The 21,157-nt window shown below is 45.5% G+C and overlaps 1 protein-coding gene across 14 annotated transcripts in view; it reads right to left on the bottom strand.

Moving 5' to 3' along the window:
- Positions 1 to 13: 13 nt before the first annotated feature.
- LOC106604750 (ensconsin) overlaps positions 14 to 21,157 on the bottom strand; it is a 35,791-nt gene continuing 14,647 nt past the window's right edge. For 2 of the 14 annotated variants that reach the window (XM_014199731.2, XM_045718130.1), the window contains exons 6-21: positions 20,547 to 20,636; positions 19,692 to 19,799; positions 18,720 to 18,830; positions 18,219 to 18,317; positions 15,292 to 15,417; positions 12,974 to 13,116; positions 6,700 to 6,827; positions 6,267 to 6,559; positions 5,215 to 5,341; positions 4,951 to 5,131; positions 4,766 to 4,870; positions 4,450 to 4,497; positions 4,236 to 4,302; positions 3,935 to 4,121; positions 3,515 to 3,798; positions 14 to 3,368 (exon numbers count right to left, since the gene is read on the bottom strand). In XM_014199731.2, coding sequence (XP_014055206.2) covers positions 3,361 to 3,368; positions 3,515 to 3,798; positions 3,935 to 4,121; positions 4,236 to 4,302; positions 4,450 to 4,497; positions 4,766 to 4,870; positions 4,951 to 5,131; positions 5,215 to 5,341; positions 6,267 to 6,559; positions 6,700 to 6,827; positions 12,974 to 13,116; positions 15,292 to 15,417; positions 18,219 to 18,317; positions 18,720 to 18,830; positions 19,692 to 19,799; positions 20,547 to 20,636 — 2,105 coding nt within the window. In that variant the 3' untranslated portion in view covers positions 14 to 3,360. The remainder of the gene's footprint in view (positions 3,369 to 3,514; positions 3,799 to 3,934; positions 4,122 to 4,235; positions 4,303 to 4,449; positions 4,498 to 4,765; positions 4,871 to 4,950; positions 5,132 to 5,214; positions 5,342 to 6,266; positions 6,560 to 6,699; positions 6,828 to 12,973; positions 13,117 to 15,291; positions 15,418 to 18,218; positions 18,318 to 18,719; positions 18,831 to 19,691; positions 19,800 to 20,546; positions 20,637 to 21,157) is intronic. The other 12 variants (XM_014199732.2, XM_014199736.2, XM_014199737.2 and 9 more) reach the window with 12 other exon arrangements.

Raw genomic sequence — 21,157 nt, 5'->3', positions numbered from 1 at the left:
GAAATGAAACCCCTTTTTATTTTGCAAAACTTTATTTAACAGTTCATATCCTCTCAGTACATTTTAGATATATTTACAAATATAATTTGTGGACAGGACTTGGGTTAGGGTCTGAAAAGCCTCCAGAAACCAATTCATATTCACTGTAGCCCTGGTCAGGTAGAATGATTGTCATGGCCAAGGTAAGGACATGTAACGCGTTTTATTCGTTATTATAGCAATCTAAGGCACCATTCTATCCTACCGTCATCGCAACTGACTCATGAGATCGTTAAGAACAGTTGGCTCCGTATTCAAGCCCACAGATGCAGAAAGGGATTGAAATAAAAGTGTCCAAATCCTGTTTATTAGTGATAGATCAGGACTGCCATGTATTGGTGGTGTCTGACTGATGTGCCACTGCCTAAGCACATGTAGTGCTGACCACAGAACCACCATGGGTTTCATATTGAACACGCCTACAGCAATATCCTGCACTTTGAATAGATGGTTTGTCAAGTCAAGGGGGAAGTTCATAAAAAGCCTGGATGGGAAGAGACAGGAGAGGATAGAGAAAATGTATTTCCTTCAAGAATACCAACCCCCCCTCAGGACTATACAGTGAAGTTAAGTCACCCCAATCTACAAATGTAATTCATTTCAGAAAGCTTTTCAACCCTTTTAAAAAGTGGAAAACCTCCCGCAGTGCAAAGCGTATCATATTGTGATGAATAATAAAAAAGGTTTGCACATAAACTAAAAACGGTTTCTCCTCTGACAGAGAGATGCATGTTAAACAATTAAGGGCTTGTTTGTTTAGTCAAAGTTACATTCTTTAAGCCTATCAGTCAAAGCTAAGCTCATGGCCCTCCAACTCTAGACAATGTATAATATAAAGCCATTTCAGAGAAACCTTCTGGTTTATTAGCACAACAATCAGCCAACAGGCTTATGAGGCAAAAAATAAGGTCCCCAAACCTCTGTTTGGACGATTCAAGCATAGGGAATTAAAGCTTCGATACAGCTGTAAAAAAAAAAAAAAAAACGAGACAAGCACAAGACTGACCAAATCACATTGTTCCCGTCTCCATCCTTCAGTGGTCGACTCAGTCACACTGCTGTTACAAAGAGGTGTGTGGCGCAGTGGTCAGTGTTCATGTTAACTTTTCTATTGCAACCTTTCACACCATGTTAAAAAGCCCTGAAACATTCTCCCACTCCTCAGTCCACCCCTCAGTTGGGAACAAAGGCAATTGTCTGAGGTGGTTGGGGGATGAAAAGCAGAACCTTTCAGAGCCTCACAAAAATGCCCTCAATCAACATACACACCCACGTTCTCTCAACAGTATGAGGATCCCATGTGTTGTCCCCTAGGGCTTGTAGAGTACTGGAGAAGAGGGTTTCCTATTAGCGCCCAGGGTAACACCCCCACACAAACCCTTAGCCCCTATCCCTTTGCACTTGAGGTGATCTGTAAGTATTTGATAGGCATAAGCAATATAATAACGTCACCTTGTAGAATTGTTGCCAGATTGTTTACACCGATCCAATTTAGTGTCTAGAGGGTAGGGACTAGGGCTTGACTTGGAACAGTGCGTAGGGCAACAGCACGAGTTAAACAGAACCCAAACTAAAATACAGTAACAGATAACGAGACTAACATCCATTCCCACCCATATCGGCCTAACACTGATTATACACACACGGTACAATAACACTTAAATATGTAGAAATATATTTTCATATAAACAGACAGCCAAATTATACATTATAAAAATAATTGAAATGTGTTGTTTTTTTGCCGGGAGGGAGAAAGTATAAAAGCATTAGCTAGTGTGTTTTGGAGATCATAGGGCCTTAGTAGAGAAGCAATGGAATTCGCATGGAACGAGCTACACAGACGGCGTACATCTACTGCCGGGTCAAAACTGCTCAGATGCCTGAGAACTGTTGTTTCAGCCCTATACTTTGGGCGTTGTAAGTGAGAAATTCAAAACCTTTCAAGTTCAGTTTCTGGACTAGTACTGTACACACACACACAAACACCCCTTCAGAGAAATCTCTGAAGCAATTCTAAAATGAAGCTGATGGACCTTGTCTGACTGCAATTAACCAACATACACACGTGAATCCGTTATGGGCTATAGTCATTCATATGGTAAGAGTATAGATTCATGCAGTCATTGCTGGGGGTCAAGTTATACCTCAGCGCTCAGGATGCAATTAAATTAGAATTTGATACGAGTTAGCTAACAATTAAGTCTATACATACATGTTAAACCGTAACGACATGTCAAAATATTAGGATAAACCTAAAGACCAGGAACTGAAAATTAACAGCAACAGTTAAACTTCACTGAACAAATATTCACAAAATCACCAGCTTTTTTGGGAATTCCTATATCCTTCAGTTTGTCTTTACAAAGTAATAGTCAAGTCATTTCATAAAACAATCAGTTTGATTTGCAGACATAAGTGCCCCCTAGTGGCCCTAAGAAGAGTAGAAGTGAGGGAGGTGAGAGAAGGCGAGGTGGTGGAGGGGCTCTGACCAGCCCTTCGGGGCACAGGGAGAGGGGTAAACCATAGAATAGGGTCTAGAGTTTTAAGGCTGGGTCTATGGATGCTGGGAAAAGCAGCCTGCCAGACAAAATCCAGAATTCTAGGTCAGAGTACAATTTGGATAGGATTACAGTTACATAGTGCTGCTCACGACTTGGGCACACAGTAGGTCATAACCGGTTTGTGTAAGTGCTCCCTCAGTCTCAGTCTATTCACTGGAGACGCCCCTTTAGGCAGACCCTGACAGACTACAGTACCCAGCCCACTCCCCACCAATCAAAATGTGTTTGATCACATCTGGGGGGGACTCAAGTTTCCTGACATGAGAAGTAGTGAAGTCTTAACCATCATATAGCCGAGTGCACGTGCATCCTGGAATATTCTCAAACCAGAGTAACCCCCCAAAAATAGACGTGAGATAACAGTAATTACATATTACGAAGAAGCCAAAATGTATAAATTACGTCACACCCCCTGCGCCAACACCTACAAAACATCCAAGTGTGAACAAAACAAAATAAAATAAGAACCAAGTGAAATGGTAAGTATGGGAGGGTAAAGATGAGACCTTAAAGCGAGCACATTGAAGGAAAATTGAGATTTCCCTGAAGCATCGTTTCTTTGTTGTATTTTGAATGTTTTTTTTCCCTCTTGTGGTGGGGGGGTGCAAAGCTAGCGTTCTGGATGTGTCCCCCATGCTCTTCCTTTGGCTGTGGGGTGTGTGTATGTGGGTAAGTGTGTGTGTGTGTGTGGAGGGGGGTCAGCTGGACAGGAACTCCAGGAGTGCAATATTAACAGGCCTCTGAAGGGATAGCTGCAGCCTCACATCTCTACAGAGAGAAAAAGAGGGAACAAAAATGTGTAACTGATTATAGAATATCCACAAAGCTATTTACTTTTCTACACAACACGTGCAGTACAGTTACAGTAAATCAACTACACAACCAGTTTAGTTGCCAAAGTACTTTTCTCTCACCTGACAGTGCTTCGATAGGCTGGCTGGAGGGGTGGAGGGTGGCCACGGGAATCCCCTTGTCCTCGAAGGCCACCCTGGGCCCCTCGGGACCCCCGTCACAGTCGATGAGGCCCTGGTTGCGGCCCTCTGCATCGATGAGGGGCCGGCCCTTGGAGTTGACACCCAGGTCAATGAACTCCTCGAAGCTCCAGGGGCCAGGCTTACCGTTGAGCCCCGGGGCCAGCTTGTTAGAGTCCTCGTTCAGGAACTCTGAGCCTTCTACCAGGCGACCCTTAGGCACTGGACTTGAAGGGAGAGAGCCAGTCAGAGTATAAGGAAGGCGTCGAGTGAGTAAGTGAAAGAGACACATAAAGCCAAAAAAGTCCTACATCAGTGTCATTGTGCTTCAAGTATTTGGGAGTGTGTGTGTTTGTGTCATACTTAACAGCCAGGGGCTCCTCAGCGCTGGTTCCGTTGTTGTTCTCCTTGTCGTCCGCCTCTGGCTTCCAGTTCACGCTGCCCAGCGGCTCCCTACGCTCTCCCATTGGCTCGCTGCGGGTCAGGCCACACCCCTCGTCCATGCAGTCCGTCTCCATGGCGACATCTCCGGTCTGGGCTGACTCGTCGTCTGCGGAGACGAAACAAGCAGATGACTCAATTTGCACACGTACACAGAGGGAGTGGTGTCTGTGCAAACAGACAGGCCCTTCACAGTGTACACACACGGATGGTGGACAGTTACCCTTGGTTGTTTCTTCATCCCCCTCATCTCCCTCCTCATCCTGCAGGTCTTTCTCATCATAATCCCTCTAAACAGGACACATTAACAGAGTACTGGTCAAAATATCCATCAACAAGGAGGTGCAAGTACTACTGGGTGTTTTTATCCAAGGCGACTGTATTCAAGAAATGCCTGTTGCCATGGAGAGATCAGAGCTTGAGAAATGTGAACTCACTTTTTCTAGGTCCCCTTTTCTGGTTCTCTTCATGATCTCCTCAATTCGCTGTAAGTTAGAGCGACAGGAAGGTTCATGTCAAGAACTGCTGGCAAATTACAGCCTGCAGACCCTCAACGTAATACAAGTTAATGACACGGTCGAGTTGATTGGACCGCTTTAAAATTCAAGTGTTGGTATATAGGGAGTGGATGTAGGGGGTATTTTCACTGAGTGCGCATACTTAACGTGTATAATGAACATGTTACTGAGACCATAGTGAATGCATGCAGTGTGTATGATAGTGTGCAAGCTGAAATGGTGATTCTCCACCCACCTTCTTCCTCTCCATGCGTTCCTGTTGGTTCTGGGCCATGACCCTCGCTCTCTCAATGCGGACCTTCTCTGCCTCAATTGCAGCCTGTGCCTCCGCCTCTTCACGCTGCGATTGGACAAACATGTTGCCAATTACACAAGCAACCAATCAATTAGATCAACACAACACAATACATTTTTCCGTACCTCTTTCTGTAGCTCAGCCTGTCTCACGGCCTCCTCTACCTCCAGTCTTTCTCTGTCTGCCTCCGCCATAAGAGCGTCCTCTTCCTCCCTCTTCTTCCTCTCCTCCGCCAGCCTCTTCTCCTCCTCCAGGCGTTTCAACCGAGCCTCCTCAGCCAAGCGTTTCTCCTCCTCCTTCCTCAGCCTGCAGATAACGAGATATGGTCGGTCAATTTCCCCCCAGAGAGAGAGAAAGAGAGATTATAGTAGCCTCCTCTGGTTCCTCACTTCTCCTCCTCCTCTCTCAGTACTCGGAGTGCCTCCTCCCTCTCCTTCTTCTCCCTCGCCAGACGGCGGTTCTCGGCCAGGATCATGGCGGCCTCTGCAGCCGAGTTGGTGCCCGCCATGGACTTGTCTGAGAGCCAGAGAGGAGACACAAGAGTTTAGTTTGACCAATCTAAGCTAATATATTGGTTCACTAATAACCACGTTTCAAGGCATAGCCAACAAGATACAGGAGCCACAGCACCAAACACTACATATAGAACTCTACTACTATAGAGCACATTGAGAGGAGAATGAGAACTATAGGTTGCGAGAGGGAGATCGATGAAAAAGATGGAGAGAAAGACAGAGCAAAAGAGAGAAACAGTGTGGGATCCGATTTCAAATGACAGTCTCTGTGGCTGCTGGTCATAAAGAGCTCTCTGTGTGTCCTACTGCAGACAGTCCTATTGATAGTGAGTCCCTGCAGCACACACAGTATCCATTAACCCTCTCCTAATGACTTCTACAGTAGCAGTACAGGACTCTCACCAGAAGGGGGCACGAGACATCTCTAGGGCCAACAGGATGTAACTACAGCTGGGAGGGAATTCATGGCTGTGCTGGTCCACAGAGAATTTACAGCTAGCTACACACTAACTTTCTGCTGCTACCACGTCAGTTTCCCTTGCTAATGAACCACAGAGGAACACACTGTGGTGAAATGTAGGCATTAAGCTATAGATCATTTAGATACATCAGGATGGAGGACAGAGCAGAGGCTACTCTGAGCCAAACGGATGTTCTTTATGGTGACTGAGTAATACAGTACAGGGTTTCAAACCCACTGCCTCAGGGACTCACGGTACAGCCCCTCGCTCTCATTATCAGACGAAAGTGAGTCTCAAGACTGAGACTGTTGGTGTTTTTTTCCTGCTTGATCTGAGCACGGCAAGGTCCTTATGCAAGTGAGAGTTTAGCCCTATGTCATGACTGTGGTACTGACAGAAGGAAATGGCTAACTCAGCCTAGAGAGAAAGGTGATCTCAGTGAGGTTGGAGGTCCTCTTCACTCACCGTCCTTGTCTTTGGTCTTACTGGAGGTGGTATGAGTAGGGGTGGGTGTTGTGCTGGTCTGGGGAGCCTCTGGGGACTGGGGCGCCACAGGCTGGACGGGACACAGGTCCTTTGGCTTGGAGTCCCTCTTCCGCAGGGTTGGGGGGCCGGTGGGGGTGAGGGCCGGTCTCTGGATGGGTGGAGGTTTGGCCGAAGTGGGCTGGGGGGACGGGGGCTTGGCCGAGCTAAACTGAGGGGATGAGGGGCGATGTTTGATACCCCCAGGTGACGGGGGACGGTTACGTGGGCCTGGCCTGTAGAGGGGAGACAAGATTTATGACGGGTTTACAAAGTATCCAACACAGCTAAGCAATTTCAACAGTACACAATTAAAAACACAGGAAATATTGAATATAGTTAGAACATTTTCTCAGGGAGAGATGTGGAGTCGTACTTTGCACTGGGGGAGGGGGTTCTCTTGGTCGCTGGGAGGGGGGCGGGGGAGGGCGAGCGGTGGCGCCCCGCAATGTTGGAGGGCGAGGCGGGACGTTTCCCTCCGGGCGACGAGAACCTTTTCTCCTTCTGTCGTTCCACAAAGAAAGTGAGAGAAGAGGGACGATTTTGTCCATTACGTCAGATCCTCCAAAATGTCATATTTTATCATCCCTAAAATAACACATTTAAAAAATAAAGCTAATAAAAGTTTAATGTAGGCTATAACATTTTATTCATTTCGTGTCATGCAGGGTTTTATCTGGATCAAAAGAGGCTTAGGTGGTGGGTGTGGCATGGGGGTACATAATCCATCTGGTTTTAGTCATTACGGTTTACATGGAGTGTTTATTTAATCCCCCCAAAATGTTCTACAATTAAAAACACTGGAATTAGTCGGCTTGACAGAACGTTTAGGCAGCCCGCCCAAGTATTTCAAAGGCCGAAAAATCAGTCATGCATTTTGTTTCCACGTTAAGTGCATAATGGCGCCCCACCACTAAAATCCCTCATGAGAACACAGTGGAACAGCAGAAGTGGATCAATAAACATGGAGCGTGGCCAGATACCACCTGATCCATGAGACAGAGTCTCCCTCCCACACACAGCAGGCTTTAAATAATGTCACAGGACTGACAGTCACTGTGAAGGTTCCCACGTGGGCCTGTCTGCTTCAAATGCATCTATTTTTAAAAAGCCCACGGGGGGGGTCTGAAAACATGCTGATGGCGCAGCAAGGTCATCCACCTGGCACCACAGAGGGACACACAAACTGATACACATGCCAAACTCAGGAGAGGTGAGTCGGTCATAGATCGATCTATCTATAGTACCAATTAAAAGTTTGGACAACTACTCATTCAAGGGTTCAAGAGCATCAGATGACCTGGCCTCCACAGTCCCCGACCTCAACCAAATTGAGATGGTTTGGGATGAGTCGGACTGCAGAGGGAAGGAAAAGCAGCCAACAAGTGCTCAGCATGTGTTGGAACTCCTTCAAGACTGTTGGAAAAGCATTCCAGGTGAAGCTGGTTGAGAGAATGCCAAGAGTGTGCAAAGCTGTCAAGGCAAAGGGTTGCTACTTTGAAGAAGCTAAAATATATTTTGATTTGTTTAACACTTTTTTGGTTACTACATGATTCCATGTGTCATTTCATAGTTTTGATGTCTTCACTATTATTCTACAATGTAGATCATATTAAAAAATAAAAACCCTTGAATGAGTAGGTGTCCAAACTTTTGACTGGTACTGCACACACCAAAATTATAAATGCAACATGTAAAGTGTTTGTCCCATTTTCCAAGAGCTGAAATGCTGTAAAAAGAGCAGACATTTTCCACACGCACAAAAAGCTTTTTGCTATCAAATTGTGTACATCCCTGTTAGTGAGCATTTCTCCTTTGCCAAGATATCCATCTACCTGACAGGTGTAACATTAAGAAGCTGATTAAACAGCATGATCATTTACACAGGTGCACCTTGTGCTGGGGACAATAGATAGGCCACTATAAAATGTGCAGTCTTGTCACACAACACAATGCCAGTGATTTGCGGGAGCATGCAATTGACATGCTGACCGCAGGAATATTCAACAGAGCTGTTGCCAGAGAAAGTAATGTTTTCTTTTTTTTTTTAGAACATGAACCCCCTCCAATGTCATTTCAGAGAGTTTGTAAGTATGTCTAACCAGCCTCACAACCACGTGTAACCACGACAGCTCAGGACCTTTACATCCGACTTCTTCACCTACGGGATTGTCTGAGGGGGGACGCTGAGGAGTTTTTCCTGTCTTTAATAAAGCTCTTTTGTGGGGAAAACTCATTCTGATTGGCTGGGCCTGGCTCCCAAGTGGTTGCGCCCCGATCCAGTCATGTGAAATCCATAGATTAGGGCCTAATGAATTTAATTAAATTGACTGATTTGCTTCTATGAACTGTAACTTATATTTTTGTTCAGAGTATATATAAAGTCACACAGCTCTGTAAAAAAATTGTACGACCAATGATCAGTTTCTCTGGTTTTACTATTTCTAGTTATGTGCTTGTGTAAAATGAAAATTGTTTTATTCTATAAATTACTGACAACATTTCTACCAAATAAAAATAGTCATTTAGAGATTTACTTGCAGAAAATGACAACTGGTCAAAATAACAAAAAAGATGTTGTCAGACCTCGAATGATACATAGAAAATAAGTTCATTTCCATTTTTAAACCATAACTAATGTTTTAAATCAAGGTTACTCCCCCAAATATTGATTTTCAATCACCACTTTCATGCATCTTGGCATGCTCTTTCACATTGATGTTCGGTGACTTTATGCCACTCCTGGCGCAAAAATTCAAGGAGCTCGGCTTTGTTTGATGGCTTGTGACCATCCATCTTCCTCTTGATCACATTCCAGAGGTTTTCAATGGGGTTCAGGTCTAGAGATTGGGCTGGCCATGACAGGGTCTTGATCTGGTGGTCCTCCACCCACACCTTGATTGACCTGGCTGTGAGGCATGGGGCATTGTCCTGCTGGAAAAACCAATCCTCAGAGTTGTGGAACATTGTCAGAGCAGAAGCATGTTTTTTTCCCAGGTCAACCTTGGATACATGAATCAAGCCACGTACCCTTCACAAAGACAAATCTGCCCGATTCCAGTTTTGCTGAAGCACCCCCAGATCATCACCGATCCTCCACCAAATTTCACAGTGGGTGCGAGACCTGGCGAGGCCTACCAGCCAGTGTCTCGCATCCAATGTGAAATTTGGTTGAGGATCCGTGATGACCTGGGGGTGCTTCAGCAAGGCTGGAATCAATGTGAAAGACTGGTGGAGAGCATGCCAAGACGCATGAAAGCTGTGATTGAAAAAAAAAAAATTCAGGGTTTTTCCACCAAATATTGATTTCTGAACTCTTCCTAAGTTAAAAAATTAGTATTGTGTCGTTTAAAAATGAATATTAAACTTATTTTCTTTGTATTAGTCGAGGTCTGACAACACTGCATCTTTGTTATTTTGACCATTTCCTGCAAATAAATGCTCTAAATGACAATATTTTTATTTGGAATTTGGGAGAAATGTCAGTAGTTTATAGAATATATTTTTAAGTGTTTCTTACCCAAACCTATAAATAGTAAAACCAGAGAACGTGATAATTTTACAGTGGTGAGCTGTATATCAGGGTTTCCGTTGGGAAAATGTGGAGCTTGACATTTGACCAGCAGCAATTTAATTCACTGGATATTTGAGAAGTTTACCAGACCCACAGCCAAATCACATTTTAGGTTAGGGTAATTCATAACAGAATATTCGAGGATGCAACGATGTGCGGTCCTTATTACTAAATTCTGATTCGCACTTTGAAGATGTTAGAATAACAGTCCACATTTACTTTTCCTCAGCCAACAAGATGAAAAACGAATAGCAAAGTCACTAGCCCATGTCAATCTACTATCGGACTTAGTAGACAAGTTCTATTGGTCAGCTTGTTGTGAAAGAAATGGACTATTCCAAAAACAGACTCTGGGACAGTTGTGGGACGATAGAAGTCAAATTCATACAACCAGTTGGCCTAGGCTACATAAAAATAATAGTTAAAAAGCAATGAGGTTAATGCAACAAATCAGAAAGTTTAGCTTAAAATAGATAAAATATTAGTAGGCTATACACAAATTTTCATTCCATAAACACAATTAGTAGGTAAACACTTGTCAAAAGGGCATCGGACATGCGACAGAAGAAAATGGAGAAGCGAGATCAACTTTGGCTAGGCTACTTTGACGCAAGATAAGACATAGCTCAATTTATTTGAGATTATTTAACTAAGCAAGTCAGTTAAGAACAAATTCTTATTTCCAATGACGGCCTACCAGGGAACAGTGGGTTAACTGCCTTGTTCAGGGGCAGAACAGATTTTTACCTTGTCAGCTCGGAGATTCGATCCAGCAACCCAAGGCTCTAACCACTAGGCTACCTGCTGCCCCAATAATATGCAGTAAAACAATTGTTTGAAACAAACAAGTATATGTTTTCAAAATGCATACTGCCTAAAATGCATAACGAATATACTGTACACACGCTGCAATTTAATTCCACTAATTTATTCATAGTAACCTATAGACCGATAAGCGTGACCAGTCAAATGTATTTACATCGACTGGTATTTCAAATCAATTAATAGGCTAAATAGCATTATTTCAAAATGGGATCTTTTTCCTCCCGGACTATTGTACATTTTTTTTATATATATATATATATATATATATATATATATATATATATATATATATATATATATATATATATATATATATATATATATATATATATATATATATAACGGCTTTTCTAATATATATATATTTTATTATTTATTGAAATCGGCCAAAAGCCGGTTAACAGAAACCCTGATGTGTGTGTGTGTGTGTGTGTGGCACATGCGTGCTTGTGTATTTATCCTTGGTTCGTCTGAAAAATGCTTAAGAAAGAAACCGTTAAAGCCAGAGAGCAGTGTGCATTTAGTTCTAGACCATTTGTTTTAAAAGCAGAGAAGGCAAAGTGCATGCACTGTATGATAATTATTCTGTGAGGAGAGGATTTGTGTGGAGGAGACTGAAAGAGGGATGGCTTCATAAGAGGAAGCACCGTCACCTATCCATGTCACCACAGAGTACCCTCTGTCCACACACACACACTGGAGATTTACACTAGCTAATCACTCAGAGGATGAGTGCATGGACAAGCACACACGCAAAGACACTGGCATGTCTGCCCGCATCATAGAAGCATCATGTCTCCCTTTAACATGCATTCTGGATATCACCGATTTTCTTCTCACATACCATCTCCCTAGCTTAGAGCTGTCCCCTGCAAAGCCTTGGTGAGATACCTACACGAGTGCCTTTGTCTCTCTCTGCAATCTCTTTGTAGGCTGTACTGTGACCATCTCTCCTTAAATAGGACACCCACAGCTTCATCTCCTTATCTTCTCATTTATCCTTGCTGATCTTAAAAACACGGACTGGGTCAAAACAATATGGAGGCTACGTACCAGGAATTGGCTTTCACCCGTCCAGTTGTTCATAGTCAGTCGGTGGAGGAAAAGAGCAAAGGAGACAAGGAGAGGAAGCCACCTCAGGCTATTAAGACGCAGCCCCGGGCAAGCTCAGTGTGTGGCCTGCTCTCTCTGTCAGTCTGTCCTGCTTTACATTGCCTGACCCAGCCGCTCCTACTTCACTACTGTACTCGGCCTATTGCGGGCTTGTTTGTCTTTTTCTGAGACAATAGCGCTACTTCATATGCATGAAGGACCACAGAGGAAGAGCAGGGAGGGAGAGAGAGCCAGGCAGTGGAGGACACTGAACCAATCAAAGAGCTTCCCCCAGGCTCATGGAACACGTCTCGAGGCCAACATGATGCTGCTAATCCCCAATGACTCTACTTAGGGACATTTTATTTACTTGTTTGGTAGACATCTCTAATGCAGCAAGAGTGAGCAACGCTCTCCTCTAGTGAACAAAGCTCTTCACCCCAACAGACAAAAAAAGGATTCAATTCAGACTCGGTCTGAGCCGTGGGATAGCAATGTGATCCTGCGAGAACCCAGCTCTCAGATCAATATCTTGGATGGATAAACCACAGGGCTGCTTTGACTGGCAAATCATACAGGATGTGTGCATATAAAACCAGTACCATTTGTCCACAGGATTTATTTCTTTTCCTGACACCGTATCATTGCAGACTCGGAGAGATAGTGTTATCATGGCTTTAAGCACCTTGTTCCTGTAACTTTATCCTGGTGTCATACGGGCTTCTGGGTAAGATACCCCACACACATTTACATGGCACACGCTTCCATGGTGGACTTCATACCTGAAACGGCTTTTGATGATCTGGGACTAAGTATAATGTACTTACTGAGAATGCAGAGACTGTGTAGCTACTGTATTTCCACTGGCTACTATGGCGATACATTTACACAGTGGAGACACGACAACGTTCTTAACTGACTTGCCTAGTTAAAATAAAAATGATCAGTTTGCCACCATGGACATGAACACACTAGCTACACCCAACCCTATCAGGTGTTAAAGTGTTCGGCTTTGCCACTCTTAGTGCTCGACACATACACCAGATCCCATGTCCATTCTATTAATAAGTCTGTCTTCCATATGTCCATTCATGCTAATTCTCTCTCTTCCATACCTCCATTCATGCCAATTCTGTCTTCCACATTTACGAGTTCTCACCAGTGAGGGGTCCACTTGGTCTGCCGAGGCGGAGGTAGGCAGGGTGGCGCTCTTCTGCCGGTCGATACTGCGGCTGCGCAGGGGTCCTCGCTGCACCGGGTGCAGGGGGCTGGCCGAGGCTGAGCGAGGACACAGGTGACACTCTGGTAAAGGACACAGTCATCGCAGCGCAGGGAAACCAGCCAATGGGAGCATGGGTAAAAGCAGCCGAGTTGGGTGAGCAAAGCAGAGGCATGGAGAGAGAGAGAGAGAGAGAGATGGAGAGAGGATCGTTCGGGGGATAAGAGCACAAAACAACATGGCATATTGTTAGATTATGTACTGGTAGCACAAGGTTGGTTGTTGAAGCATCAGGGCTAGGCTGGCAGTGGCAGGGCAGGACTGGAGGGGGGAGGCAGAGAGACCGGGACAGACTGACATCCCCTGATTGGTGCTAAAGCTCTGGTGCTGCACAAAGCTGAACACATTGACACACCAGGGCACTGAGCACACCGCCACAGCAAACAGTGCACACACACAACCCGCCACCATCACACCAATGCAGCACACACCGTACGCGCTCACACACTAGTCTAGAAACACCGCAAATGCTGGAGGACGACGTTAATGGTCGTTACTCATTGGTTGAAAAACAAATCTGATCATTTCAGGCTTACCATAACTTCCTGTTTTAAAGAGTGTTTTGGGGCTTAGCCTAGTACACCAGTGCCACTACTCCTTCCATCTAGAATTCAATCCAAATCAAAACAGTAGAATATATGGCAGAAGTCCTTCAGGGAGAATTCTGTAAGCCAACTATCAGCTACACCATAGAGTACTCCAGTATATTTGGCTAGTCAATTTCTGACCCACATGGAGTAGCTAGCCTCTCTAAAAAGGGTGCTAATGAGTAAACCTGAGTGACAGTCTGTTTCATAGAGAGCCAGTGTAAGCTGGTCTGTGGTTTGGGACACGGGTTCTTACTACTGTAGCTGGGTGCTTGCTGTGTCAGATTGGGGGATTAGCAGTGGTAATCCGGAGGCCCAGGGATCTCTCTCACCCTGCCAGTCCCTACTCCCAGATATGCTCTGTAACTCATCCTGATAGGTTACTGAATGAGCAGCAGTAGAGATAAAGGATGCACTGTTGAAATTAAACGCTCCCTGTCCATAAACTGTCACGTCATGTTTCTGGGGGCTATAATTATTAGTGGGGAGGGAATCCATACCAGCTAACATGTCTCAATGGGTTGTCGATACACACCGCACAGCTGTCAAATCAGCACCTCGTTATGACACTATGTGGCACATGGCAGGCCAGCCAGGCCACTCAACCATGTTCAACTAGCCATCTCAGAGCATAGGGTTAATGGGTTCAGCCCAGGTAATGTGATCAGGGGGTTAAGTCCATTAGGTAAGCTGAGGAAGACCGTCTAGATAGGGGTCATTTGACCCCTAAGTAGTATGGAAGACATCTCATAGCTTCTGCACTTCCTCATGGTGATGTATTCCCATGACAGCACATTAGATATAAACAAATAGCGTTCAAATCCCCGGTGTAGCAAGTCAACGGAAGTCAATGACCTGGGCTGAACTACCTTTAGGTCAAATGAGTAAGACCAGCTGAACTGTGCATTCTGTAACAGGTATTCCCACAGGCAGTGTACTAATAGAATAGAGTTGTAACACCGGGATTGGAGCAGAAGCTCCTCTAGGCAAGCCCCCAGCTCCCTGGGATCATTACTAGTTACCAGCACACAACCACCACAACACTCATTCTCTCTCACGCAACCAGCACTGGGCCCACAAGAAAGCAGCGTAGTGCAAAGCCTCCAGCATGGACCCTGTTCCCCAGGGCTCCATCCTCAGACAATTGTGTCTGAGCTGAGTGCATGTGGCGCCAATCTACATATGTATACACAACCTTGTGATCACGAGTGTACTTGTACTGTAAAGCAAGTTTTGTACCACTAAGCAAGCAGGGCCCCTCAACATTGAAATCGCAGGACAATAGCCTTCAGCCACCACTGTACAACAACCACCACCAAAAACAACAAGGGCCACAGTTTGCTTCAAAGGATTTGCCTAGCCAGCAGCAGGGGCCTGGGCTAGAGAGATATATTTCTATACATCTAGTGACATAATAGGGTCCTGGGGTGGGGGAGATCTGGGTGTTTTATAGCTATTAGGTAGTGATGTAAATGGGGGCAGGGGTGTGGATTTCAGGCTATTATCGTATACTGTAGCTGGTGATATAATGGAGGCCAGAAGCAGGGGTGGGGGGGCCTGTGCGTTGCTGAGTCCTCAAGCTCTACAGGGGGTCTCCTCTGTGGGGGTTACCTGGGGCGTCGCCTCCTTCGGCCGACAGGGCAGCGACGCTCTTGCTCCTAGCTAGTGAGGCCTGGGTGGGGGTGAGCAGGCGACTGAGGAACCCTCCGTCCACAGGGCTCGCCAGGGGCTTGCGAGCTACACGGCCAGAATGAGCGGAACCCCCCAAAAATGAAGGAGCCAAAACAAGAAAAAGAAGGAGGCGAGAGGAGGAGAGGGTGGGGGTGGGGTGAGGGTGAACACAAAGAAAGGGGCGGAATGGGGTTTTGGGGGGGTCACCATGTGATTTCCACTCATAAAAGGAGAGAATAAACATAAGAAACCAAGCCCGTGTCGCAATAGTCTTGAATGGCTTCCCTGTGGAAACCTAGTCCTATCACCCATTCCACCCAGTGGTCATGAGGACAAGGAGACCAGGAAAGGAAGCCATGAAAAAGTATTGAGACAGACCCAGAGTGATTGTCGAGCAACTGAAGAGGACTACAAGTGAGGCACAATGAGGTCAAATCAAGGTGTGTCCCTGGTGCAGAGGGGGTAAAAAGGGTGTTAGTGAGCTCAGTCCACAGACAGGAAAGGGGGTGTGCTATGGGGTAGATGGGGAGGGCAGGGAACATGGAGGTAAGGGCTCAACGTAAGAGTGCGCAAGAACTCTCAGGTTTCTACTGTACAGACTCAGTGCTTTGTTTTGGGAAGAACAAGAATTTAAAGTCAAATGGAAAATGCAAAACTAAGGCGGTAATTCTATGCCCTGCCCACCGCATTTGAAAAGACAGTGGTGTACCGATCACTTATGCACGTTATCAGGAGACCGTGAGTCTGACAGTAAAAACCGAGAGCTCTTGATCTCATGCAATGAAGGAATACAGTTCCCCTTTGGTTCCATTGGAATCCCAGTATCCCAGTTACAAAAGGATGAAAAACAAAGGTAAAAGTAAAATGGGCTATAAGAGCCGTTTCCTTTTTGGCACTTTGGATGAAGGGACTTCCATCAAGGCCTCCTTCAGGCTCCCTGACAGAGTAGATGTCTTTTTCAGACAGACTAATGTGTACGAGGTAGAGCGGGCAAGCCCCATAAAGCATGGAGCCAGCCCCTTCAACTGTCAGTTGTGGAGCTCCGGACTGATTAGAGGACAGGGTGGTCCAGGGAACACGGTTAGGAACGGTTGGGGATGGGAGAGTTTTCCCGTCTAGTTAATGAAGGGATCCAGCTTTTAAGGACAGACATGGGATGGCTCGTTGTGGGATTCTTCTAACTCAGTATGACACTTTCAAAGATGATCTTATTGACTCAAACTGAAAGGCTGAAGGATATTTGAACAGTGCATTAAGTCTCACAAAACGTCACATCACTGAGAAACTATTTGCCCTGTAAATGAGATGCGCATTTTTTTCCCTTCTCCCCAAAGCAGTTAAACCAAAACCACACCCTGTTATTCAGAGGAGCGTTCTACGACGCTCCCATTGGCTAGCTAGCGGTGTCTCGCTCACAGGCGATCAGCGCAGAGACAGTGACCTTCCAAGTTAAGGATGGAAAGTGTAATTTAACAATAAGCTGCCTACCATAATGCAGGCCTATCATCATCATCATGATGTTTGGTAACATTTGCCCATGTATTTAGTTTCAGAGTTTCAATGGGTTGTAAAAATGTCTCAGAACCCTGCTGAATTCCCTCAATTTAAGGTCAGCTAAGTTAACCTAGGCTAATTAACGTTACTAGCTCGGTATTTGAAGTTATATTATCATTAGTAGTCCATCAGGTGAAAGTGTACGCTTACTATTCATAACTCCTCAAATATTTATTAACTAAATCATTCAGTCGAATACGCTATGCTACAGCCATTGAATCAGTCTGAGCGTTAAGGGACGCAAACGGCAAGCTCGGTCCACAACATTATGTTAGTATATTTTTCAATCTTGAAAATACAAGGGCAAAACGTTATTAATTACTGACAAATTTCGCCCTACGTGATATTCACTTCCGGACTTGGAGAGCGCTCAAAGCGTTGTTGAACGCCCCTCTGAATAACGGGGCGTGGTTTTGGCTTAAACTGCGTTGGGGAAAAAGAAAGAACGCAAATGAGATAGTCACTTTGAAAAACGACCTCAATTCATATACAGTATGGTCGGATGGAGTGAGATCTGGTTAACATAGGCATACAGTTAGGCATACAACTCAGTTAGTAGCAGTAGCACAGCATTTCAACAAGGAGAGTCAGTGGCCATGCCAGTGCTCTCTAGACACTAGCTACAGTGGGATGGCACTGACATACACCGCTGGGGCACGAGACCACACGTGTCAAATCCTCTGCTTACATGCGTCATCTGCAGGGAAAAACAACAAACCCATTGTGACCAACAAACAAAACATTGTTTTAGTCAGGAGCACAAAGGAGGTATTTCTGGTTTATAGCAGCTCCGAGAGAGAGAGAGAGAGAGAGAGAGGGGTTAAGACAAGATTATCTGGGAGCGAAACACAGCAGTGAGCAACAATATAGGAGGGATCTGTTCGAGAAAGACAAAGGAGTTGGGCGAGTTAGCGACACGAGGACCAGAGAGAGCCCATGGTAGAGACCAGGGATAGACGGAGACAGAGGAGTTGGGCAGCAGGTTAGAGGCTGTCGAGAGGCAGACAGACAAGTGTGTGCGGTGTTGGCTGGAAAAGAGCACACGTGTAGAGAGAGGAGCAAAGAGGAAAAGGCTGGTTTGGAAGTTTAGAAGCACTAGGCTGCTGCACTTCACATTCAGCGCACCACAACAGTAGCTGCAACTGGTTACACCTCCCCAGCTGGCGCATACAAATCACCGCTTGGAGCTGAACATTAGCGAACTGAGTTAAAAGACAAAATGTCGGAGGAGATGCGTGCTTGTTATTACAAAAAGAGGATGCCCGAGCGATGCAGACAATGACGAGAATATAAAATAGGTACATGCTAGCCACCTTGGTCGTCCGTCGTCCCCTTGTCGAGCTTGGAGGGGGTTTGCGTTTTGCCCCCTCCCGCTCGTGTAAGGGAGGAGCTTCTCTTCTTCATGGAGGGTCCTACAGACAGGAGAGTGGGGTTACAGCCTATCAGGGACAGAGGGGGCGGGCAAGCTCCCCTAAAAGTCCTCAAGAACCACATGAATGTCATTTAGCATTATTTTGTTCACATTACAGTACAAATCAATTGGCCTTAAAGTCCATGTTAGTCGACTGTGTGGCTAAATTGCACTGTATGTTCCAAAGACTCTAGATCAATTATCTTAAATATCTTCAGGCACTCATTTACTGTGCTGAAAGAGGGCCTTCCCAGTGGGCACAGGTTGAATCAACGTGGAATAGATGCCAAATTGCCATCTTTGCCCAGTGGGTTGTAAGGAGCCTCAGAGCCACACCAGGCAATGGTTGCTCCGACCTATTAGAGGGAGTGTAGAGCATGTAAAGGAGGGCCTTAATATGCACCTGTCTGTTCCACCTGAAGCTTTTTCCTGCCTTCCTTATTGGGCTGAGTGTATAGGTCGATTTTGTCGTTTCTAGGCAACCGGTTCAATGATGAACTCCTCACACGAGCACCTGAGAGACAATGAGTAGACACCCAGGGTGAAACAGTGACACAGCCATTTCGCTTTCCGTCTCCTTCACAATAACAGTCATAGGAACATTGTTGTAGTTGGTCTTAGCAATTTGTCCCTTCTACTTAAGAGGGACATACACACTGAAATAGTGCTGCAGTTGGTCTTACAATTCCCATCATCCTACCACAGGAAGGCCCAAGGTCACAGGGATTGTTATTACAAAAGAAAAAAGTGCAGACATTCTCAGAATGTGTTCCTAACCCTGGTGAAAAAGGAAACAGGCTAGTGGAATTTGACACAGAGACAGGTTAAGGAGGAGAGAAATGAACAATATCAGAGAGCGAGAGAGGACAGACAACATTGTGAGTATCTTGACGACGGTGGAGGAAAAAGAAGCTGTGGAGAGAGAGAACGATTGGACCTAGAATGATTCTTCTTCTCAGAGGTGGTCAGAAACAATGCAATTCCCTGTGAATCAAACCAGGATGAATTGCATTAGCATGGTACAGTACAAAGACTACCAAAGAGTATAGAAGCGATCACAAATGTGTCACTGATGCATTTGGGGCAACTCCTTATGATTCTTTGACACTTCCCTGTGTCACAAAATGCACTACAAAACTGAAAGTGAACAGTAAATGGATGCAATGGAATCACAAGTTCATGCTGGGTTGATCATTGGTTGAGGTCAGAGACAGCGAGCCAAGGCATTGGTTTACCAGTCTCTTAATGTTCCGCTGATTGGTTTGTCACTCAGCTCCTGGACACGGGAAGGAGAGGGTCAACGCAGTGACAATACCAGTGACAGTGGCTGGGTGGAGGGTAGGATGGAACGCAGGAGGGTGGGAAGGGGACTTACTTTTGTCGGGAGAGTTGATGAGGGTGGCGGAGGAGGAGGACAGGCGCTTGTTGATGCCAGCCTCAAACAGCTGTTTCAGGTTCATGGTGGAAGTGGAGCGCTTGTCAACTAAGGGGTGGAGGGAGACACACAGACAGGAAGGGAGGGAGGGGGTTATACAGGAGACTGACCAATGGGAGAAGGGGAAAGAACAGAGGGAGGAGGTGGACAGGGTTCTGCAGGGTCCTAATGACCTGCAACCAACATTCAACACTCATTTAGTCTCAATTCTAGGGCATACTACACCGGTGGGGCCCATGAATAAAACAAGCATTGAACTAAGGAACTACTGAATATAATACATTTTGATAACAGAACAAGTAGCAGACCAAAGCCATTCCAGTTCATAGGCAGGCACAGCAGTTAGTGATAAGAGTTGAAAAGCCAGAAAAAAAATCCACAGGATACCACAGGTGAACAGTCAAGAGATCAACATTAGTTGACGTGTTAAACTGTCAACAGCAGTGCTGCTCAGAGAGCTGAGCCTCCATGTGACACCTCATCTGGAAGTGCTTCAAAGTGAGTGAGAGAGTAAAGAAAAAGAGGAAGTCCACAGGCTTGTGGGACAGAAGTGACAGTGAAGTTGCCCATACATGCTGATCTAAGGTCAGCCTCGCATTTTCCCCACTAATGGTTAATGTCAGGATTGGGGAAGGGTAAGCTGATCCTAGACCTGTGCATACAAGCAACATCAACCCATCCTTGGGAGAACCAGGAAGATATTAGTGAGGGAGTGAGTAAGATAAGGGCTGGTGGTGACAGTGCCAGTCCATGCTGCTTTGCTGTGGGTACAGTACAGGTATCAACCAGTTTAACCTGCACTTTGTTGTGTCCTGGGGGGCTTTTCTGGAGACGCGGGGGAGATTACTATAGCTACTGGAGAGGCGGTGCCTGCGTCAGGGTCTCCTGTGGTGGGGGGAAGAGAGGCTCTCAGTGGGGAGACAGGAGCAGGAGACAGGAGCACACATACCGCCCATAGGGGCAGTGAGAACGAGGAGGAAAGGGCCTGGCTGACAACAATCAGTAGATTTCCATCTCTGACAGTCAGCGCCCACAACACAGCTGCTAGGAAACAAGCTCACATGATAAGACTCGGATGAGGCTCTTTGGGATCAGACCACATAAGGGTCAAATGGCCTGATAACAGACATCTTTTTTGACCTATAATATGAACATTGGTTTTATGAAGTATGGTCCGGATTCCCTTACACAGATTAAGCCTAATCCTCGACTAAGCGCTTTCAAAATGGAGATTCTCTTGGATTATACTTTATGTCCAGGACTAGGCTTAATCTGTGTCTGGGAAACAGCCCCTATATGATTATGAACAATAAATTAAAGAAAAACATGGTTTGAGACATAGTATAGCACCTATGCTATCGCTCACTGCACATTAAGAGTATGCCCCATAAAAAAATTTGTAAAAA

The sequence above is a fragment of the Salmo salar genome, chromosome ssa05, assembly GCF_905237065.1.
Source record: "Salmo salar chromosome ssa05, Ssal_v3.1, whole genome shotgun sequence".
In the NCBI taxonomy this organism is placed as follows: Eukaryota; Metazoa; Chordata; class Actinopteri; order Salmoniformes; family Salmonidae; genus Salmo; species Salmo salar.
Note: the sequence above shows the minus strand (reverse complement) of the source record. Positions and strands in the feature narration are given on the sequence as shown.